Source organism: Salvelinus alpinus, chromosome 15 (assembly GCF_045679555.1).
Source record: "Salvelinus alpinus chromosome 15, SLU_Salpinus.1, whole genome shotgun sequence".
Lineage (NCBI taxonomy): Eukaryota > Metazoa > Chordata > Actinopteri > Salmoniformes > Salmonidae > Salvelinus > Salvelinus alpinus.
Genome location: NC_092100.1, coordinates 8173964 through 8198542, shown reverse-complemented (window position 1 = coordinate 8198542; position 24579 = coordinate 8173964). Strand labels below are relative to the sequence as shown.

The following is a 24579-nucleotide window of genomic DNA, read 5'->3' as shown; positions in this document are numbered from 1 at the left end:
GAGAGCTGTCTGAAAAGTGACTTGAGATATGAGGGATAATGGCTGTGTCTTTGTAGTGTCCTTCTAGCTCCCCCGAGAGAGAGAGAGAGGAAATGATAGGCCCAGTCGCCCACTGTGCTCATCTCTCTGAATCTCCAAGCGTCAGACTGTCAACCTTGCTCACTATCAGGCCCCGTTCGCCCCGGTGAACATTCAACGCTGTCGGTGAGTTTTGAGCTAAATTGACAAAGACCATCGACCGTTGATTGTACCCTGTGGCCAGCCCTTGTCGCTTGATGATCGACGCGCATGGCTACTAACTCATTATAACCAGACGAAGAACACTATGGTCCCATCTGCCTCCCCCCCCCCCCCCCCCCTCCACCCACGCCCCACCACTACCACACCCCCTCCACCCACGCCTCACCACTACCACACCCCCTCCACCCACGCCTCACCACTACCACACCCCACCCCGAACACCCACCCACCCCAGCCCACATCCTGTATCCTTTCGTTCAGAACAACTCTCCTGAAAGAAAAGCCTCTAGCCCCAAACCACAACAAAGGTCACAATCAACATTCATTGCTGTCGGTGGGTTTAATTATGTGGAAAAACTCGCTGAACAATGAATGCAACTGTGTCCCAGATTTTCGCAGCAATCAACCATCAGAGGGGATCTCGTTCTGATATGCTGATTCTGGTATGTGTGTATATATGTATAGATAGATAGATATGTATGTACAGTATTTTATGGAGAATGTAAGTAGACATTGCATCATATCTCATCTTGATCATGCTGGTGGAGACTTCTTATGTGGCTATGGGAGAGGGGGGAATAAAATGTATATTTCGTATGATTCTGTGATTCTGTGTGGGTTTCTATTTTTTGACTGAGGGTCAAACGGATTTTAAAAAGGCAGATATTATAGGTCTCTCTTCCAACATAGATTTGTATCTCAATGAGAAAAATAAAGGCTAAGGTCTCTATTCCATCCGTGTCGCTAAAGTTCACCGTTACAGTGTGATTTTAACATTTTTAAAAAGGCATTAGTAGAGACTGGTTTCAGCTGCCATTTTACATTTCTATCGCAGAATCTCTAACGCTTCAGCGACACAGATTGAATAGAGCCCTAAATACCAATAAACCACAGACTGTCATTACCAAGGATTAGAGACAGGAATTAACTGAAAATCTAAAGACACGTTTTAACCCATCACTCTTTCACAGTGTGGGCGACTGTCAAACTTAGCACAAAGGCAACCTACTGTAAGATTATTTGATTATAACACTAAATTGGTCTAGTTTGACAGATGGAGGACAGGATGACTGCACGGCCAGGCACAACTCCAACACAATCATTACCTATTCCCCCTTAGGAGATTTGGCACGGGTCCTCAGATCCTCAAAAGATTTTACAGCTGCACCATCGAGAGCATCCTGATGGGTTGCATCACTGCCTGGTATGGCAACTGCTCGGCCTCCAACTGCAAGGCACTACAGAGGGTAGTGCGTACGGCCCAGTACATCACCGGGGCCAAGCCATCCATGACCTCTACCAGGCGGTGTAAGAGGAAGGCCCTAAAAAATCGTCAGACTCCAGCCACCCTAGTCGGACTGTTCTCTCTGCTACCGCACGGCAAGCGGTACCGGAGCGCCAAGTCTAGGTCCAAGAGGCTTCTAAACCGCTTCTACCCCTGAGCCATAAGACTCCTGAACAGCTAATCAAATGGCTACCCAGACTATTTGCACCCCCCCCACCCTCCCACAACGCTGCTACTACTCTCTGTTATTATCTGTGCATAGCCACTTTAACAACCCTACCTGCATGTACATAATTATCTCAAATACCTTGACACCGGTGCCCCCGCACATTGACTCTGTACCGGTGCCCCCTGTATATAGCCCCGCTATTGTTATTTACTGCTGCTCTTTAATTATTTGTTTTTCTTATCTTACTTTTTTCAACAACAAAAAAAATATTTTTAGATATTATCTTAAAACTGCATCGTTGGTTAAGGGCTTGTAAGTAAGCATTTCACCTGTTGTATTCGGCGCATATGACAAATAAAGTTTGATTTAGATTTGATATGTCCTGAAGGCAATAGCCCCACTAATCATCTTGGAGAAACAGTGCATTACACCACCCCACCTGTAGGGATTTAAAGGTATTTAGTAGGAATTATATAATAAATGTAGAGAGAGAAGTTCTGTGAATCCATAAAGGGAATGCTACTATACCTCATAACAAGGACGATGGCAACTCATATTATACATAAGATTTCCAACTAGTTGTGTGTCTGGAATTTGATTACTTTAAATACATTTTTACATTTTGTTCTCATAATCTAATTTGACATTTATCTAGTCCTTTTTATCTTCCAGAAAATAACACTTGAATAATATAATGAGAAGAATTGGAGACACGTTATGCTGTTACTTATATAAATGTAGTCCAGCTTCAGATACAGTGGGGTCTGGAATTATAGGATCCCTTGATAAATACTATATATACCACTATATGGGAATGCTCAAACAATTATATTCGTTCATACTAATACAATTGCTCAGAATTATTTTGTTTAACAAGTAATGCAACAACAAACAAAAAAAGCTCCCTGAAAGATAGGTGTCAAAATGATTGGATCCCCTGTTTTCAATACTCCAGCACCTGACCATATCACTGCCTGGAGTTGGCTAAACGGCCTTGGCACTTGCATTGGAATCAGTGCTGTGGTCATAAGTCTTTGGCCACGAACACCAACGGTGGGTTTGGCCTTCGAAAGAACAATACATAAGCAGAAAAGAACCCCATACCTACTGTAAAATATGGTGGTGGATCTTTTGATGTAATGGGGCTATTTTTGCTTCCACTGGTCCTGGGGCCCTTGTTAAGGTCAGTGACATTATGAACTTTAACAAGGACTAAGACATTTTAGTCAAAAACCTGGTTGTATTTGAATCTTCGTGCAAGATAATAACCACAAGCACACATCAAAATCTACAAAGATATGCTTGGCCATCTCATTCTCCGGACATGTGGTTTGATTTTGAAGAGGATAGTCCATAAGTGCAGATGAAGGATATCAAGGATGTGGTAAGATTCTGTATGGAGGACTGGTCTAAGATCCATCCCAATGTGTTCTCCAATGTCATAAAACATTTTAGAAAAAGGCTCAGTGCTGTTATCCTCACAAGGGGGAGAACTTTTTGAGAATGTTTTTTTATTTTTTTTATATATATTTACTACAAAATCTCTTTCTCTGAGTAATTGTGTTAGTATAAAATAATATAATTTTGTATATATTTTTTTGCAATATAGCTCAGTATTTATATTATTTGATAGTCTCTTTTTTTGCTCATCTTTATCAAGAGATCCAATAATCCCAGACTCCACTGTTTAGAACTCAAACAATACATGGGGAACACAAGATTTTGCCAATGACAAAAGTTTAGGAGTGTTTCCATCCAAAGTAAAATAGATAACTCTATGAAGGAACTCTGACATGGTGATAGACACCATCAGAAGACCACTAGAGGGAACTCTGACGTGGTGATAGACACCATCAGAAGACCACTAGAGGGAACTCTGACGTGATACAGACACCATCAGAAGACCACTAGAGGGAACTCTGACGTGATACAGACACCATCAGAAGACCACTAGAGGGAACTCTGACGTGGTGATAGACACCATCAGAAGACCACTAGAGGGAACTCTGACGTGGTGATAGACACCATCAGAAGACCACTAGAGGGAACTCTGACGTGGTGATAGACACCATCAGAAGACCACTAGAGGGAACTCTGACGTGGTGATAGACACCATCAGAAGACCACTAGAGGGAACTCTGACGTGATACAGACACCATCAGAAGACCACTAGAGGGAACTCTGACGTGATACAGACACCATCAGAAGACCACTAGAGGGAACTCTGACGTGGTGATAGACACCATCAGAAGACCACTAGAGGGAACTCTGACGTGGTGATAGACACCATCAGAAGACTACTAGAGGGAACTCTGACGTGGTGATAGACACCATCAGAAGACCACTAGAGGGAACTCTGACGTGGTACAGACACCATCAGAAGACCACTAGAGGGAACTCTGACGTGGTGATAGACACCATCAGAAGACCACTAGAGGGAACTCTGACGTGATACAGACACCATCAGAAGACCCCTAGAGGGAACTCTGACATGGTGATAGACACCATCAGAAGACCACTAGAGGGAACTCTGACGTGGTGATAGACACCATCAGAAGACCACTAGAGGGAACTCTGACGTGGTACAGACACCATCAGAAGACCACTAGAGGGAACTCTGACGTGGTGATAGACACCATCAGAAGACCACTAGAGGGAACTCTGACGTGATACAGACACCATCAGAAGACCACTAGAGGGAACTCTGACGTGGTGATAGACACCATCAGAAGACCACTAGAGGGAACTCTGACGTGGTGATAGACACCATCAGAAGACCACTAGAGGGAACTCTGACGTGGTGATAGACACCATCAGAAGACCACTAGAGGGAACTCTGACGTGGTGATAGACACCATCAGAAGACTACTAGAGGGAACTCTGACGTGGTGATAGACACCATCAGAAGACTACTAGAGGGAACTCTGACGTGGTGATAGACACCATCAGAAGACCACTAGAGGGAACTCTGACGTGGTGATAGACACCATCAGAAGACTACTAGAGGGAACTCTGACGTGGTGATAGACACCATCAGAAGACCACTAGAGGGAATTCTGACGTGATACAGACACCATCAGAAGACCACTAGAGGGAACTCTGACGTGGTGATAGACACCATCAGAAGACCACTAGAGGGAACTCTGACGTGATACAGACACCATCAGAAGACCACTAGAGGGAACTCTGACGTGGTGATAGACACCATCATTGCAGGACATTCAGACCACTGAGTACAGTATGGTAAATGTGTGTACCCATTTGAAGTTCACTGCTATATTATAAAATGTTTGTATTTTAAAGTCATTACAATACATGCATCCATATATGCATCTGTACATCTAGTCATTACATATATCTTCAGGTCCAATTACCTAACTACCATTGAAATCAAACTCTAGCTGGTTGAAGAGACTCGTACAGCAAAGCTAGCATGTCCTTCATTTAGCTTCCGAGTGGCGCAGCGGTGTAAGGCACTGCTTCTCAGTGCAAGAAGCATCACTACAGTCCCTGGTTCGAATCCAGGCTGTATCACATCCGGCCGTGATTGGGTTTGTCCGGGGTAGGCCATCATTGTAAATAAGAATTTGATCTTAACTGACTTGCCTTTTATTTAAAAGGTAAAATTATAAACATAAAAAAATACATATCTTTTACAATTTTGAAATTATTTCAATAACTCAAAAAAATATAAATCACTTAACAAGACTGTGTGAGAATCTCTAGCATTTCCTTGCCTCCTTCTCAAACCCCATTGGATGAGGTCAGAGGTCTCATAACTTCTCATCCAATGGGTTTTGAGGAGGAAGCTACAATTGAAGAGAGGATGGGAGGAATCAAGGAAATGAAATTGCCATCCTCCTATTGTTCAAATTATGCTGGAACGCAAGCACACCTTTTACAGCCTATTGTTCAGGTCAATGCCAAATGCTGTTATAGTGAAATGTCAGGGTCAACTGAAATGAAAGGTGACAAACAGTCAATTACTTCGGTATTTTTGTTTTTATAAAAGAAGATCCTTACATACAAAGAAAAAGAATGCTACATTGATGAAATCGTCTGTAGACAGTTGAAAGATTCTGTGCATGAGATGATTCGAACACGTAAACTTTTGGCCAGTTTGACATAGCACAACCGGCATAGGCATATAGCTAATGATATTGACATTTGTTTGGTACCTTCATTTTAACTATGCATTGATCATATCACTTGTTAAAAGGGAAATAGTTCAATCAAGTTAATCTGTAATTGATTTGACCGAGGTAAATAACAAAATCCTCAAAACGTGTGTAAATGTGTTTTTCCTTCCACCCAGTGTTTTGACCAGAGACATACATCGGTTGTGACAAGATTCTTAAAAAAAAATATGGTTTCTTTCCTTTAGTGCTTTCATTCTGGTGGTAAACTTTATCTACAAATACATACAACATGATCATACTACTAACAATACAAGCCTAATGGTTTTCCTGCTAAAGAAATACATGTATTTGCATCATATTTAATGGACGTACATATTTAACTGATGCTAAGGTAAGTGGACAAGCTTTCCATATCAGTCTTTCTTCCAGTGACTCATTCTGTCTCTTTCTCAATTCATCACCTTTCTCTTCGGCTCCGAAGAAGGTCCGACAGGAGGGACCTTGGAACTTCTCTTCCAATGCGGTTGAGAAGGAGGCGAGGAGATGGGATTAGAGAAGGAGGCGAGGAGATGGGATTAGAGAAGGAGGCGAGGAGATGGGATTAGAGAAGGAGGCGAGGAGATGGGATTAGAGAAGGAGGCGAGGAGATGAGATTAGAGAAGGAGGCGAGGAGATGGGATTCGAGAAGGAGGCGAGGAGATGGGATTCGAGAAGGAGGCGGGATTAGAGAAGGAGGCGAGGAGATGGGATTAGAGAGCTGACAGAAAGGTGAAATGACAACCATTAGAGCTCCAAGGTGAATCTGGTTGAGGAGCCCTGGTACGACATGGTCACAAAAATGTATAGAAAAATGACCTATATCTTGGTCCCGTGTTCCAACAAGCCAATCTCTTCTACATCAATAACTAAAACATTTACACTTTAAATGGGCCCAGTACACTCAAAAATGTGGTTTCCCTGTGTTTTATTAAATTCCCACACTATGAGCCTGAAATAATATTGTGAAAATTATGATAATGCCCTTTTAGTGTAAGAGCTGTCTGAAACGACCGTCTGAAATGTCAGCCTGTCTTGGTGGGATGGAGTTTTGGCCCGCCTGGTGACATCACCTGGCAGTAAATTAGTCCATTTTCAATGTTCCTCTCCCCACTCAGACCACTCCTAGACAGCCCTATCAAAATTCTTGCTTGAGAAATTGCTCTTTGTCTAAGAAGCTATTTTTGTTCCTTTTTAACCATTTTAATTGAAAACAAATCACAATAAGGTACTTAATTGTTACTCGGAAATTATTTGATACTGAGATAAAAAACAGCTGCATTGGACCTTTAAACCCAAGTTTTGTCAGAATAGAGCAAAATAGTCAACACCTTGTTCAATAAACACTTTCATTTTCTGTTGGTGCAGTACCCAACTCTACCCACTGGGGGTCACTACTGTCCCACCCTGATATCAGGAGGTCTGAGCTGCCTCTCACCCTCAGCCAGGAAGATCTGCATGGCCCTGTAGAGCAGGTGCACCCCCAGCTCCCTCTTCCTCTTCAACTGCCACGTGGACACCACCCCGTAGTAGTCCCCTCGCTTCTGATTGGTCAGCATCTTCAATCCTGCAATGGGAAGGTTTCTTTTGTTGAAACTGTTTATCTTATTTCGTTGCATTCATTTTAGTTTCGTATAAATAGGCAATACTTTACTTTTTTTTTTAACAATTCGTATGATAAAAAAAACTAAACTTTAAATGAGACTCAAAATGATAAATTAGAAAGAAATGAGGGGAAAAATAGACCTAAACACACTTAAAATTGTCATGTAGTCCAGGATGCAGATCAGACCTCAAGACATCCATCTTAACATTATATATATATTTAAATGTAACCTTTATTTAACAAGGCAAGTCAGTTAAGAACAAGTTCTTATTAACAATGACGGCCTACACCGGCCAAACCCGGATGACTCTTGGCCAATTGTGCGGCACCCTATGGGACTCCAAATCACGGCCGGCTGTGATACAGTCTGGAATGGAACCAGGGTCTGTAGTGATGCCTCTTAGCACTGAGATGCAGTGTCTTAGACCGCTGTGATACAGCCTGGAATGGAACCAGGGTCTGTAGTGATGCCTCTTAGCACTGAGATGCAGTGTCTTAGACCGCTGTGATACAGCCTGGAATGGAACCAGGGTCTGTAGTGATGCCTCTTAGCACTGAGATGCAGTGTCTTAGACCGCTGTGATACAGCCTGGAATGGAACCAGGGTCTGTAGTGACGCCTCTAGCACTGAGATGCAGTGTCTTAGACCGCTGTGATACAGCCTGGAATGGAACCAGGGTCTGTAGTGACGCCTCTAGCACTGAGATGCAGTGTCTTAGACCGCTGTGATACAGCCTGGAATGGAACCAGGGTCTGTAGTGATGCCTCTTAGCACTGAGATGCAGTGTCTTAGACCGCTGTGATACAGCCTGGAATGGAACCAGGGTCTGTAGTGATGCCTCTAGCACTGAGATGCAGTGTCTTAGACCGCTGTGATACAGCCTGGAATGGAACCAGGGTCTGTAGTGATGCCTCTTAGCACTGAGATGCAGTGTCTTAGACCGCTGTGATACAGCCTGGAATGGAACCAGGGTCTGTAGTGATGCCTCTAGCACTGAGATGCAGTGTCTTAGACCGCTGTGATACAGCCTGGAATGGAACCAGGGTCTGTAGTGATGCCTCTAGCACTGAGATGCAGTGTCTTAGACCGCTGTGATACAGCCTGGAATGGAACCAGGGTCTGTAGTGATGCCTCTTAGCACTGAGATGCAGTGTCTTAGACCGCTGTGATACAGCCTGGAATGGAACCAGGGTCTGTAGTGATGCCTCTTAGCACTGAGATGCAGTGTCTTAGACCGCTGTGATACAGCCTGGAATGGAACCAGGGTCTGTAGTGACGCCTCTAGCACTGAGATGCAGTGTCTTAGACCGCTGTGATACAGCCTGGAATGGAACCAGGGTCTGTAGTGATGCCTCTAGCACTGAGATGCAGTGTCTTAGACCGCTGTGATACAGCCTGGAATGGAACCAGGGTCTGTAGTGACGCCTCTAGCACTGAGATGCAGTGTCTTAGACCGCTGTGATACAGCCTGGAATGGAACCAGGGTCTGTAGTGATGCCTCTAGCACTGAGATGCAGTGTCTTAGACCGCTGTGATACAGCCTGGAATGGAACCAGGGTCTGTAGTGATGCCTCTAGCACTGAGATGCAGTGTCTTAGACCGCTGTGATACAGCCTGGAATGGAACCAGGGTCTGTAGTGATGCCTCTTAGCACTGAGATGCAGTGTCTTAGACCACTGTGATACAGCCTGGAATGGAACCAGGGTCTGTAGTGATGCCTCTAGCACTGAGATGCAGTGTCTTAGACCGCTGTGATACAGCCTGGAATGGAACCAGGGTCTGTAGTGACGCCTCTAGCACTGAGATGCAGTGTCTTAGACCGCTGTGATACAGCCTGGAATGGAACCAGGGTCTGTAGTGACGCCTCTAGCACTGAGATGCAGTGTCTTAGACCGCTGCGCCACTCGGGAGCCACATAACATAGAAGTACAACCAGGCTACATGAGATGTTTTCCTCATCTCCCTTTCTCCATCTTCACTGACCGTTACAAACTACACCAGTGAAAGGAAATGACTGAAAGTCATCCTCAATATCGACTTGTTTTTTTAGCCTGTATTTTCAGACGAGTAAAAAAATTTTTTTTAAACGAAGGACAGGAGGATAAGTCACTTTAGACTACTGAGATGGATCTCAAATAAAAGAATGGTCACTCACCAATGGCGTCCACCATGACGGCCTCACGCGTGTAGGCCTCCACAGGGATGACGTTCTGGAAGCAGTGCAGAGAGATCACACCCTGCTCTGCCTTCCAAACCTGGAGGATGTGCTGCACCTTGGAGCACAGTTTCTGTCCCCAAAAAATAGGAGGAACGATGCGGACGTTAACGTATTGATGTGGACCACATCCCATTTCACATGACTTTACACTTGGCCATTTATATTACATTTGAACGTTGGTAGCCATTGTTGTTTTGTCACTGCACCAATACTGTCTTTTACAATACAGCCAACCGACTGGAAAAACCACATAGACCTAGAACAAGAGAAAAACAACAGAAACGCCTACGAAAGTTCAAATGTAGTTAAAGAAAGTGACTCCAACCTTAGAAGTCTTATCTCCTCGGTGGTAGTCTAGAGCCTCGTACAGATGACTGTAGGGTCGGGAGCGCTTGCCCTTGCCCACGTAGAATATAGCACTGATGAAAGTCTGAAAACAATCCATAGGGCTCATGGAATGACTCCGATACGGTAGGTTCTTTGTTACTCTGATGCAGGAAAAAGGGCCGGAAGAGGAACATAGATAATGAAACGACGTTGTTTAAAAATGACGCAGGCTCAATATCAAATCCGCCTATTTGCAATGAAATGCACCCCATTGGAGGAGAAGGTGCAGGGTGATTCTCTGGTGAGAGGATGCAAGGAAAGATTCATTTTAGGCATTGGAAAAGCCAAACGATTACAACTGACCTGGGGTCCAGTAGCAGGTAGTTGAAGCTGGACTTGATGACGCCCTCACGCCACTTCCTGTTCTGGTCTGGTTGGTCAAACTGCTGGCACAGCGCCAGCTCGTCTTCCTGGCAGTCGGGCAGCACCAACGTCCGCAGGGCTACACACAGCTCTGGACTGTGTCCCTGCACAGGACCTAAAAACACACATAGCTCAGTCAGTCAACACAGCAGAAAAGAGTAGCATTTTCATAAGTACTAATAGTTAATTGGATAATCTTTCAAAAGGTTACTAACCCAGGGATGTAGTGGTGAAAAATCAAAAGGTGGGTAAACACTGAACACCTGACTGGGTGTGAGTAACCATCCACTTTATGCTAACAACTAACTTGCACCAAGTCTGGAATCAACAGGACCCTTAACATCTTCTACCCTCAATCCATAAGACTGATAAATAGTTTACCAAATAGCTACCTGGACTATCTGCATTGACCCACTCACTTTTTTGACTCAGCACATACGCTGCTGTTACTGTTGATTATCCATCCCATTGACTAGTCACGTTATCCCTACCTACAGTATATATACTACATCACTAAAAGTATGTGGACACCTGCTTGTCAAACATCTCATTCCAAAATGATGGCCATTAATATGGAGTGGGCCCCCACGTTTACTGCTATAACAGCCTCCACTCTTCTGGGAAGGCTTTCCACTAGACGTTGGAACATTGTTGTGGGGGACTTGCTTCCATTCAGCCACGAGTATTACTGAGGTCGGGCAATGATTTTGGGGCGATTAGGCCTGGCTCGCAGTCGGCGTTCCAATTCATCCCAAATGTATTCAAATGGGGTTGAGGTCAGGGCTCTGTGCGGGCCAGTGAAGTTCTTCCACACCGATCTCGACAAACAATTTCTGTATGGACCTCTCTTTGTGCACAGGGGCATTGTCATGCTAAAACAGGAAAGGGCCTTTCCCAAACTGTTGCCACTGAGTTGGAAGCACAGAATCGTCTTGAATGTCATTGTATGCTGTAGCGTTAAGATTTCCATTCACTGGAACTAAGGGGCCTAGCCGAACCATGAAAAACAGCCCCAGACCATTATTCCTCCTCCACCAAACTTTACAGTTGACACTGTGCATTGGGGCAGGTAGCGTTCTCCTGGCAACCGCCAAATAGATTAGTCCGTCGGACTGCCAGATGGTGAAGCGTGATTCATCACTCCAGAGAACTCGTTTCCACTGCTCCAGAGTCCAATGGCCGTGAGCTTTACACCACTCCAGCCGACGCTTGGCATGGCGCATTGGGGATCTTAGGCTTGTATGCGGCTGCAAGGCCACGGAAACCCATTTCATGAAGCTCCCAACAAATAGTTATTGTGCTAACATTACTTCCAGAGGCAGTTTGGAACTCGGTAGTGAGTTTTGCAACCGAGGACAGACGATTTTTACACGCTACACGCTTCAGCACTCGGCGGTCCCATTCTGTGAGCTTGTGTGGCCTACCACTTCACGGCTGAGCCGTTGTTGCTCCTAGACGTTTCCACTTCACAATAACAGCACTTACAGTTGACCGGGGCAGCTCCAGCAGGGCAGAAATTTGACAAACTGACTTGTTGGAAAGGTGGCATCTTATGATGGTGCTATGTTGAAAGTCACTGAGCTCTTCAGTAAGGCCATTCTACTGCCAATGTTAGATTATGGAGATTGCATGGCTGTGTGCTCGATTTTATTCACCTGTCAGCAACAGGTATGGCTTAAATAACCAAATCCACTAATTTGAAGGGGTGTCCACATACTTTTGTATATATAGTGCATCTACCTCAATTACCTCGTACCCCTGCACATGGACTCAGTACTGGTACCCCATGTATTTAGCCACGTTATTACCTGGTACTTTGTGTATTTAGCCACGTTATTACCTGGTACTCTGTGTATTTAGCCACGTTATTACCTGGTACTCTGTGTATTTAGCCACGTTATTACCTGGTACTTTGTGTATTTAGCCACGTTATTACCTGGTACTCTGTGTATATAGCCACGTTATTACCTGGTACTCTGTGTATATAGCCACGTTATTACCTGGTACTCTGTGTATATAGCCACGTTATTACCTGGTACTCGGTGTATATAGCCACGTTATTACCTGGTACTCGGTGTATATAGCCACGTTATTACCTGGTACTCGGTGTATATAACCACGTTATTACCTGGTACTCTGTGTATATAACCACGTTATTACCTGGCACTCTGTGTATATAACCACGTTATTACCTGGCACTCTGTGTATATAACCATGTTATTACCTGGCACTCTGTGTATATAACCACGTTATTTCCTGGCACTCTGTGTATATAACCACGTTATTACCTGGCACTCTGTGTATATAACCATGTTATTACCTGGCACTCTGTGTATATAACCATGTTATTACCTGGCACTCTGTGTATATAACCATGTTATTACCTGGCACTCTGTGTATATAACCATGTTATTACCTGGCACTCTGTGTATATAACCATGTTATTACCTGGCACTCTGTGTATATAACCATGTTATTACCTGGCACTCTGTGTATATAACCATGTTATTACCTGGCACTCTGTGTATATAACCGTGTTATTACCTGGCACTCTGTGTATATAACCATGTTATCGTTAATCATTGTGTATTTATTATTACGTGTTATTACTTTTCAATTCTATCTCGCTCTGCATTGTTGGGAAGAGCCCATAAGTAAGCATTTCACTGTTAAGGCGTCCTCATGCTTCCCACTCAAAACAGTTCGTGGTCTTCGGCTAGTTTTCTCCCCCCGGTGGTTCGTGTACACAAACATCTTTCTTGAGGTGCGCCAAATTGGGTAGCTGAAGTCTATAGGCCCTTCGTCTGCGTTTGGTCAACAGTAGAGATTTTTGTTGTCATTCAATGAAGGAGGAATCATTTTATTAGCAATTTTTTTTCACTTGAGAAATACTGAACCAAACATATTTGTCAGATGTAAAATTGCGAGACTAAGATCTCAACAAAAACGTCAAAATTAATGACAGAATTCTTGAGTTATCTTAGATTCTGACTATTTTGAGGAAGTGTATACCGGCTACGGCGTCTCAAAATGGACAAACAGTACTATTGCCGTTTTCTTCTTGTTTTTCAAGTGAAGGTCTTTTAAGGGAGTATGCGAACACACTCGTTTGGTTCGTCTACATGTGACGAATTAAATGTTATTTGCATAATCAACAGTGTTTACCCCCTCATTTACATCTCTGATCTAACCTTAATGACGTCATCATGAAGTTTGATTGAGAGTTAACACAACTGAAAGGAACATTACCTTGGGGTTGGTCCGACAGTTGTTGTTGAGTGGCCGGCTCCAGCAACAGCCGCCTTAGCCTCTGCATGTACACTGGCCGGGTGCGGTTACTTATGGGTCCCGGACTCTCTCCCATCTCCACAAGCCTGCGTCTCAGCTCCTTGTCCGTCAGGCCTTTGGTCTCTGACAACTCCTGAGCCACCACGGGCTCCTGGTTCTCCTTCCCTTTGACCACCGTTCCTCCACCGCCCTGCAGGGAGCGCCAGTCGTACAGCACTGTGTCCTCGCTGCTGGACGTGCTCATGCTGGAGCTGAGTGAGGTGTTGGCCGCAGGTGGGACGTGGGTCTCAATCAGTTCGTGACCCTGCTCCGTGTCCGTGTAGAGGTACTCCACCGGTTCCTCCAGGTCTGGTATTAGAGGACGTCCGCCTGGGGTGTAGGAGAGGCTGGCCAGCCGCTGGGGTTTGTGGAAGCGGGAGAGTCGGCTCATGCTGTAGCGTGGGGTAGTGCCCGGGGTCGAGGGGGGCCGATCTCTTTTTGGAGAGAAGTAACTGGAGCTGGATGATGATGGAGTCTGAGAACTTGACAAGGATGAGCTTGAGTCGGCCTCCTCTGTGGTCCAGGATTCCTCCACTCTTGGCCCAAAGCTACCAACTGTCCCATCCTTGGTCACTGCATCACTGGAGCTGGACAAATCGTCGGTTAGAAATTCACCACCGTCAAGAACATCTTTTCTCAGGTTAGTGGGTAAAGTCTCTTTGTGAGGATTTTTTAAAAAGTAACGATCCAGTGAAGAGAATTTGTCAGCTAAACTTGGAGTTATGATGACTGCGTCGGCCATGGTTCTAGAGATGAGGGTGTCCGCTTGGCTGGCACTAACACAAGAACCCTGACCTCTGTCGTCCTTAGCGATGATGAGGGTGTCCGCTTGGCTGGCACTAACACAAGAACCCTGACCTCTGTCGTCCTTAGCGATGATGAGGGTGTCCGCTTGGCTGGCACTGACATATGACCCTTGACCTCTGTCAGCTCTGAGAGTGCTAGATTGAGGCTCTTGGCTCTCATAGATGACAAATGAGTCCCCGGAAGTACTACCTGTCCTGTTTCCAGAATAGACTGGGGTGCGACTACGACCGCATGGCGTGTCGTAAAAGACGTTGTCGCTGCCTTGCGACTTGATGTTTTGGCGGCGTGTGCGTGTCGGCGTAGGCAAGGTCTGCTCAAACAGCGAGGAGGTGGAGAGGAGGCTCTCGGGGGTCTTGCTGCTAATTACCGAGCAACGACTCAGCCGCGAGTGCGTCCTACCAGTGACAAAGGGACTTGGGGTCAGAGGCAGGTCCTCCTCCAATGCTTGAGTAGAACCAGGTCTGGGAGTGCATTCAGTCGGCCTGGGAGTGCATTCAGTCGGCCTGGGAGTGCATTCAGTCGGCCTGGGAGTGCATTCAGTCGGTCTTGTTGACAACTCTTCACCATTACCCGCTAAGACAGCATCTGGAAATATCTCTTCACAACCTGGACCTTTGGTTGGAGATATTTTGTCAGTCAATGTAAGGTTATCTAACATGCCTGGTAGTTCTTCCATGGCTGGTTTTGACCTCTTTGAGCTGTTGGGAGTTTCATCAGTATCTACATTGTTAGTGTTCATTGGATTTTGTGTGTGTTTGTCGTCTTCCACACCTCTGCTTCTCACTTTACGCTCCTCGTCAGAGGGTGAGACCCGCCTGGGGGACGCCTCCAGGGTCGTAATGTAATGGTCACTATCACAGCTGCTGTACCTACTAGCTCCGCTGCTACTGCTGCTGCTAGCAGAGACACATAACGCTCGTTCAGGGACCTTCACTTCTTCTACCTGGTTCTCAATGACTTCTCCGTTCTCTTCCTCAAATGGGAAGTGTCCAACAACTGTTTTTTCCATGTCAATCTCAGTGCACTCATTATTATCCTTGGAGAATACAAACACATGTTCAGGGGACGTGACGTCGATCCCCTGGTGATGTAGGACGGTGGCCATGCGCTCTGGATCCAGGAACTCAGAGTATTCAGAGAAGTCGAGAGTACAGTCTTTAGAGTAGGCAATACCCTGACCCGCTGGCTCCTGCCTCAGAGATTCTGAACTAAAAACAGGGAAGTATTCGTCCACTTCCTCTCTGAAGCTCACACTCTTGCGGCTCGTGCGTCGTGAAAAGCAAGGCGGGAGGAGGTCCAACTGAGGAGAGAGTCTGTTCCCATTTACAGGCAGATGCAGCGCACTGCAGTCAGTGAGTGGTACGTCCTCCTGAAGTACAGGAAGTGCGGCTCTAGGACCTGCGACGGACATACGAGTGCTGGATAACATTGATGGAGGCTCCCAGTCAGAGTCCATGTCCCACTCATTGGTGTGGCGCACCTGAGGGTTAGATTTATAATCAGACGCCCCTGAATGGGATCCTCCTCTCCAACTGTGCCTGTTGCTAATAGCAGACAATTCAAAGAATGAGGTCTGACGCGTGCTACTCAGTGGACCCTCCACAAAGTCACTCAGCAAGGACATGCTGTGAGAGATAACACTACAGTCTTCGGAGTCAGTGTAGCTTGACGCGTCACCTTGGCCATTGTAAACAGCTGCAGGAAATAGAAAGGACAAAGTAATTAGAGTCTTAGAAAATCAGACAATTATAATAACATATGACATTTTTCATATGCTTTTATCCAACACATCTTACAACAGTCAGTCTGTGACCCAAGGGAATTGAACCCGTGACCTGGGCGTCACTAGCGCCTTACTCTTACCAATCAAGCCACACAGTGACACGTCACAGAGTTTGTAATGTGAAGCAGCACAAATGGTCAAAACAATGTCTTACAGTATTGGAATTGAGGCAGATCTTCCTCTGTGTCCGAGGACTGAGACTGGTGCTCCTGAAGGAGGTGGGCACATTTGTGGTTCTCCTGTTGTTGTGCCAGATCACCTGGTTTGTTCCCTTCCTGACGAGAGCAATGAGACAACATAAGGAGTAGGTGAGGCTGATTGCCATACTGTAAATGGGGTTATGAAGAAGGAAAACGTGGTGATTGTTTCAAAATCTGGACGGGGGAAAAAGTAGATATTGTCCAGTGTTTAATTTTCTGGTAACATAGTGAGACTCAGATTTTTATAAAAAAAATTATGATGCAAAGTTTGGTAACAGAATGACGGCACAAACTGTTATTCTGTTACAAACTTTGCATCTGCACTGTTCTTCAAGTAAATGTGTTTTTGCAAATGTTCAGTGGAAATTGGTAAAAGTAGTAATTTTTTCATAGAGTTGTATGGTTTGTTTAAAACTTCTAGTTCCTCCCAATCCCGGATCCGGGAGCACCCCCCACAGTAAAAAAGCTGACTAGCATAGCCTAGCATAGCGTCACAAGTAAATACAAGCATCTAAATATCAAATCAAATCAAATTTTATTAGTCACATACACATGGTTAGCAGATGTTAATGCGAGTGTAGCGAAATGCTTGTGCTTCTAGTTCCGACAATGCAGTAATAACCAACAAGTAATCTAACCTAACAATTCCACAACTACTACCTTATACACACACAAGTGTAAAGGGATAAAGAATATGTACATAAAGATATATGAATGAGTGGTGGTACAGAACGGCATAGGCAAGATGCAGTAGATGGTATAGAGTACGGTATATACATATGAGATGAGTACTGTAGGGTATGTAAACATAAAGTGGCATAGTTTAAAGTGGCTAGTGGTACATGTATTACATAAAGATGGCAAGATGCAGTAGATGATATAGAGTACAGTATATACATATGAGATGGGTAATGTAGGGTATGTAAACATTATATTAAGTGGCATTGTTTAAAGTGGCTAGTGGTACATTTTTACATAATTTCCATCAATTCCCATTTTTAAGTGGCTGGAGTTGAGTCAGTATGTTGGCAGCGGCCGCTAAATGTTAGTGGTGGCTGTTTAACAGTCTGATGGCCTTGAGATAGAAGCTGTTTTTCAGTCTCTCGGTCCCTGCTTTGATGCACCTGTACTGACCTCGCCTTCTGGATGATAGCGGGGTGAACAGGCAGTGGCTTGGGTGGTTGTTGTCCTTGATGATCTTTATGGCCTTCCTGTGACATCGGGTGGTGTAGGTGTCCTGGAGGGCAGGTAGTTTGCCCCCGGTGATGCGTTCTGCAGACCTCACTACCCTCTGGAGAGCCTTACGGTTGTGGGCGGAGCAGTTGCCGTACCAGGCGGTGATACAGCCCGACAGGATGCTCTCGATTGTGCATCTGTAGAAGTTTGTGAGTGCTTTTGGTGACAAGCCGAATTTCTTCAGCCTCCTGAGGTTGAAGAGGCGCTGCTGCGCCTTCTTCACGACGCTGTCTGTGTGGGTGGACCAATTCAGTTTGTCCGTGATGTGTACACCGAGGAACTTAAAACTTTCCACCTTCTCCACTACTGACCCGTCGATGTGGATAGGGGGGTGCTCCCTCTGCTGTTTCCTGAAGTCCACAATCATCTCCTTTGTTTTGTTGACGTTGAGTGTGAGGTTATTTTCCTGACACCACACTCCGAGGGCCCTCACCTCCTCCCTGTAGGCCGTCTCGTCGTTGTTGGTAATCAAGCCTACCACTGTAGTGTCATCCGCAAACTTGATGATTGAGTTGGAGGCGTGCATGGCCACGCAGTCGTGGGTGAACAGGGAGTACAGGAGAGGGCTCAGAACGCACCCTTGTGGGGCCCCAGTGTTGAGGATCAGCGGGGTGGAGATGTTGTTACCTACCCTCACCACCTGGGGGCGGCCCGTCAGGAAGTCCAGGACCCAGTTGCACAGGGCGGGGTCGAGACCCAGGGTCTCGAGCTTGATGACGAGTTTGGAGGGTACTATGGTGTTAAATGCTGAGCTGTAATCGATGAACAGCATTCTCACATGGGTATTCCTCTTGTCCAGATGGGTTAGGGCAGTGTGCAGTGTGGTTGCGATTGCGTCGTCTGTGGACCTATTGGGTCGGTAAGCAAATTGGAGTGGGTCTAGGGTGTCCGGTAGGGTGGAGGTGATATGGTCCTTGACTAGTCTCTCAAAGCACTTCATGATGACGGAAGTGAGTGCTACGGGGCGGTAGTCGTTTAGCTCAGTTACCTTAGCTTTCTTGGGAACAGGAACAATGGTGGCCCTCTTGAAGCATGTGGGAACAGCAGACTGGGATAAGGATTGATTGAATATGTCCGTAAACACACCAGCCAGCTGGTCTGCGCATGCTCTGAGGACGCGGCTGGGAATGCCGTCTGGGCCTGCAGCCTTGCGAGGGTTAACACGTTTAAATGTTTTACTCACCTCGGCTGCAGTGAAGGAGAGCCCGCAGGTTTTGGTAGGGGGCCGTGTCAGTGGCACTGTATTGTCCTCAAAGCGGGCAAAAAAGTTGTTTAGCCTGTCTGGGAGCAAGACATCCTGGTCCGCGACGGGGCTGGTTTTCTTTTTGTAATCCGTGATTGACTGTAGACCCTGCCACATACCTCTTGTGTCTGAGCTGTTGAATTGCGACTCGATTTTGTCTCTGTACTGGGACTTAGCCTGTTTGATTGCCTTGCGGAGAGAATAGCTACACTGTTTGTATTCGGTCATGCTTCCGGTCACCTTGCCCTGGTTAAAAGCAGTGGTTCGCGCTTTCAGTTTCACGCGAATGCTGCCGTCAATCCACGGTTTCTGGTTTGGGAATGTTTTAATCGTTGCTGTGGGTACGACATCGTCAATGCACTTCCTAATGAACTCGCTCACCGAATCAGCATATTCGTCAATATTGTTGTTGGACGCAATGCGGAACATATTCCAATCCGCGTGATCGAAGCAGTCTTGAAGCGTGGAATCAGATTGGTCGGACCAGCGTTGAACAGACCTGAGCGCGGGAGCTTGTTGTTTTAGTTTCTGTTTGTAGGCTGGAATCAACAAAATGGAGTCGTGGTCAGCTTTTCCGAAAGGGGGGCGGGGGAGGGCCTTATATGCGTCGCGGAAATTAGTATAACAATGATCTAGGGTTTTTCCAGCCCTGGTAGCACAATCGATATGCTGATAGAATTTAGGGAGTTTTGTTTTTAGATTAGCCTTGTTAAAATCCCCAGCTACGATGAATGCAGCCTCAGGGTGTGTGGTTTCCAGTTTACAAAGAGTCAGATAAAGTTCGTTCAGGGCCATCGATGTGTCTGCTTGGGGGGGAATATATACGGCTGTGATTATGATCGAAGAGAATTCCCTTGGTAGATAATGCGGTCGACATTTGATTGTGAGGAGTTCTAGATCAGGTGAACAGAATGACTTGAGTTCCTGTGTGTTGTTATGATGATCACACCACGTCTCGTTAATCATAAGGCATACCCCCCCGCCCCTCTTCTTACCAGAAAGATGTTTGTTTCTGTCGGCGCGATGCATGAAGAAACCAGCTGGCTGCACCGACTCCGTTAGCGTCTCTTGAGTTAGCCACGTTTCCGTGAAGCAGAGCACGTTGCAATCCCTGATGTCTCTCTGGAATGCTACCCGTGCTCGGATTTCATCAACCTTATTGTCAAGAGACTGGACATTGGCGAGCAGTATGCTAGGGAGTGGAGCGCGATGTGCCCGTCTCCGAAGCCTGACCAGGAGACCGCCTCGTTTGCCCCTTTTACGGCGTCGCACAGGGTCGCCGGCTGGGATCAGATCCATTGTATTGGGTGGAAGGCAAAACAATGGATCCGTTTCGGGAAAGTCATATTCCTGGTAGGAACGATGATGAGTTGACGTTAATCGTATATTCAGTAGTTCCTCCCGACTGTATGTAATGAAACCTAAGATTACCTGGGGTACCGATGTAAGAAATAACACATAAAAAAACAAAATACTGCATATTTTCCAAGGAACGCGAAGCGAGGCGGCCATCTCGTTTCGGCGCCGGATGTACCAAATATCATTAAATCACAAGTCCAAGACACCAGATGAAAGATACAGATCTTGTGAATCCAGCCATCATTTCTGATTTTTAAAATGTTATACAGGGAAGACACAATATGTAAATCTATTAGCTAACCACGATAGCAAAAGACACCACTTTTTTTCTCCACCATTTTTTTCCTGCATCAGTAGCTATCACTAATTCGACTAAATAAAGATATATACAGCCACTAACCAAGAAACAACTTCATAAGATGACAGTCTGATAACATATTCATGGTATAGGATAGTTTTTTTTAGAAAAATGTGCATATTTCAGGTATAAATCACATTTCTACATTGCAGCTGCAATCTGAAATAGCGTTGGAAGCAGCCGGAATAATTACAGAGACCGACGTCAATTACCAAAATACTCATCCTAAAACATTTCTGAAAAATACACAGCATACAGCAATCGAAAGACACAGATCTTGTGAATCCAGACAATGTTTCAGATTTTCTAAGTGTTTTACAGCGAAAACACAATATATCGTTATATTAGCATACCACATGAGCTAACATCACCCAGCACTGAATCAAGCCAAAAGGGTCGATAACGTTATCGCCACCAAAATATATTAATTTTTTCACTAACCTTCTCAGAATTCTTCAGATGACAGTCCTGTAACATCATATTACACAATGCATATAGCTTTTGTTCGAAAATGTGCATATTTAGCAGCATAAATCGTGGTTATACAATGTAATCTGTAAAAACATTGCATGCATTCTGGCCGGCGCCATCTTGGAGAAGCGCCTATTATAATAAAAAAACTATTCATAAACTTGACTAAAAAATATAAGTTGGACACCAATTGAAAGATAAATTAGTTCTTAATGCAATCGCTGTGTTAGATTTTTAAAATTAACGTTACTAGACATATAGTGTGCGTTGCAGCCAGACCAGTGCCTGCAAACATGGTGATCAAACACTATTACATTTTTCCACATAAATACGGAATAACATCATAAATAGTTCTTACTTTTGGACGAGCTTCCATCAGTATCTTGGGCAAAGTGTCCTTTCTCCAAAAGAATCGTTGCTTTGTTGTAAAACGACCTCCTCAACTTCGAAACTAGCAGCTAACGATAGCTACACGGCACACACATGTCCAAATCCTCAAACGCAATACTAAGGAAATTCAGAAAAATAGCAATATACTCGCATAAACTGATATAAATCGATTTCAAATAACTTATTTATGATGTTTCTAACACCTATAACGAATTAAATCACAGACGGATATATCTTTGGTCAATAAAGAGTGCTTTTGAGCATGCAATTCTGATGTCCCTTCTGCGTCCTGGCGAGCGGTCGAAAGGAAGGGACACGTCACTCCATCCCCTTTTATAAACTCTGACAAACACGTAGAGAGCCCATTCCACTTCTCATTGGTTACTGACATCCAGGGGAAGGCGGGTGCAGTTCATTTCCAGCCATAGGATATACACAGACTTTTAAACTGAACCCAGATCAGAGGCTACTTTTCAGACCTCCACAAGTCATGTCAGGAATTTCGCTGTAGATGGAGTTCTGGTTCACCCACAGACATAATTCAAACGGTTTTAGAAACTAGAGATTGTTTTCTATCCAATAGTAATAATAATATGCATATTGTACGAGCAAGAATTGAGTACGAGGCAGTTTAATTTGGAGATGCAAAAAAAGAGGAAGTGCTAACAGCGCCCCCTATTGACAAAAGGTTTTAACTTTGCAATCATTGTTTTTTGTTGTTGGTTTTTTTACATACATTTTAAAGTGAAAAATCTCACTATGTTATCATGGAATTGCCCTGTAATAATGACCACCACACCAGAACAACTCAAAGTAGGCTAGAGAGAGACAGAGAGACAGAGAGAGAGACAGAGAGAAAGAGAGAGAGACAGAGAGAGAGACAGAGTTGATTCATGTTGTTTTACAGAACACTGTACAGAAGAACATATTTAATATGTAAATGTAACCCTCCTTTGCTCCTCCGGCATTCTTACAGCATTGTGACTACTTACAAGTCTTACAGTAACGTAACTCATACCTACTGTAGTCTACATTTTAAACATAAGTGCAATAAAAGCTGAGTGAAATCAGACCCAAATGTAACCTCTCCCACCTGATCCTTTAAGTTTGCGTTCCCTCCATTCTTTAACAGCAGTTTGAGATTCTGACAGCAACCCCATACTGCAGCTACGTGCAGGGGTGTCAAGCCATCCGAAGACCTGGATGGGAAAAAAAGCTCATTTGATGCAAAGCTTTGCTGCATGCATGTTTATGACATGTAATAAGCATGTAATGGAATGGAGTCGACAGACATGTCAGCTCTGATTCTAGCTCACAAGCATTTCACACTACACCCGCAATAACATCTGCTAAATATGTGACCACTAAAATTTGATTTGATTTATATTATAGCCATGTCGCAAGATGTACGGAATGTCTAGCTATACAACATAATGGCAAGCAACATGTTCTGCACATTGAAAAACAGTAGATAAGGTTGTTTTACAGTAGAGCCTATTTAGTTGAATTTAGGTCTACAGTACCTGATGTTGGGGTCTGCCCCATGTTGTAGAATTAACTTCAGGCAGCGTATACTTTTCTCAGTCTCTTTGCCAACTGCCAAATGCACAGCAGCAACACCTTTGCTTCCGACAAGATTTGGATTTGCTCCTTGTGCGAGAAGAATCTGCACGGATCTAAAATAATGTTCAGAAAATTGTTTTGTTTTGTCACAGGTAGTGTTAAAATTGCATGTATGTAAATGTATTAAAATTGGTATAAACCTTATAGACAACAAGGTTAAAGTTAAATAGCATAGAACTAAATAGTTAACTAGCCCTGTTGTTATCTAGCCAACTATAAATAGTTACGTTAGATAGTTAACGTTACGTTCTGTACAGTAGCACATGTTATGATCCCCTTGCATCTGTGGTAACGTTAGCCTAGTAACTCTGGCCCTTCTCATAACTCCAATGATACATGCTTGCTATAGCTGTAAATTATGAAGCTACTAGCTAGTAACGTTAAAGTAGCACAGATGGATACTCTTTGGTAGTAACGTTAGCCAGTTAGGTAAAGAGATGACAGCACATCACCTTGGTTCTCCATCATTCACAGCTTTGCACAGCTGTGTTACCAGACTGGTCTTGCTTCGATGCTGCATGACTAGCGTACTTTTGCAATATTTCGTCTGGTCATCAAAGCTATTACGTTAGCTACCGAACTAAAAGCATGCAATCGAAGTTCTCGTGCACGTCGGATTCAATATAATTGAGATTGATCGGCTTCGTATATTTATTTATGTTTTGCAAATTTGATAAACACAAATACACATTTCATCTTCGATTTCCTTCCTTGGTTTCCTGTGTTGAAGTTCCCTCCAACTTCATAAACCCCGTCTACTTCGTATTGTTCTTGTCCGTTTCCGGCAGACGAGATGCAGTATTACGTATCGCTGCCTTTCTCAGGTCGGAGTGCGAATTACACATTTAAATACCTAATAGCCTCACAACCCTAGTTGCAGGCCGGTGGAGAGAAACCACAACAATTCCCTTGCTATTTCGTTATGCCTGTCATTTGAGCCCAAAATTGTTACGAGCGAAAATGTGGTGACACCCAACTCAGCCATCTCACAGAAAAATGTCCTCCTATCCTCAGTATACCGCCTGCAATATAACAGGACATGCTTCACAATCTGTACCTCAACACATTCCTCACACCTCCCATCTGGGTTTTCCCCCACTAACAATAACACACTTCCAATCCACTATGACCCAGCATCAGCCTATTTTGCGCAGAAGTCCAATATCCCGCCTACAAGTAATACTGATTGGTTTAATCTAGCATTTGTCAGCATTCGGACCAATTAGACTCTACCATCAAAACTGGGTGGCATGTATTTTTATTTTACCTTTATTTAACGAGGCAAGTCAGTTAAAGAACAAATACTAATTTTCAATGATGGCCTAGGAACAGTGGGTT

The 24579-nt window shown here is 44.6% G+C and overlaps 1 protein-coding gene across 1 annotated transcript; it reads right to left on the bottom strand.

The window, feature by feature from the left end:
• Positions 1 to 5677: 5677 nt before the first annotated feature.
• LOC139539430 (uncharacterized) lies at positions 5678 to 24293 on the bottom strand. The gene is made up of 9 exons (XM_071342382.1): positions 23694 to 24293; positions 23142 to 23294; positions 22712 to 22817; positions 16516 to 16636; positions 13694 to 16273; positions 10385 to 10559; positions 10020 to 10182; positions 9632 to 9764; positions 5678 to 7436 (listed from the first exon to the last, which is right to left on the bottom strand). The coding sequence occupies exons 1-9, from the start codon at positions 23759 to 23761 to the stop codon at positions 7264 to 7266; spliced, it is 3672 nt and encodes a 1223-aa protein (XP_071198483.1). The 5' UTR covers positions 23762 to 24293; the 3' UTR covers positions 5678 to 7263.
• Between the last annotated feature and the right edge of the window lie 286 nt (positions 24294 to 24579).

Bases quoted from the DNA above. Each gene is read 5' to 3' on its own strand.
- LOC139539430 (XM_071342382.1), bottom strand. From the start codon at position 23,761: ATGCAGCATCGAAGCAAGACCAGTCTGGTAACACAGCTGTGCAAAGCT. The intron at 22,818-23,141 runs GTACTGTAGACC...TTTCCCATCCAG, and splicing joins GGGGCAGACCCCAACATCAG to GTCTTCGGATGGCTTGACAC. The intron at 16,637-22,711 runs GTGGGAGAGGTT...TGCTCTCGTCAG, and splicing joins ACGCAAACTTAAAGGATCAG to GAAGGGAACAAACCAGGTGA.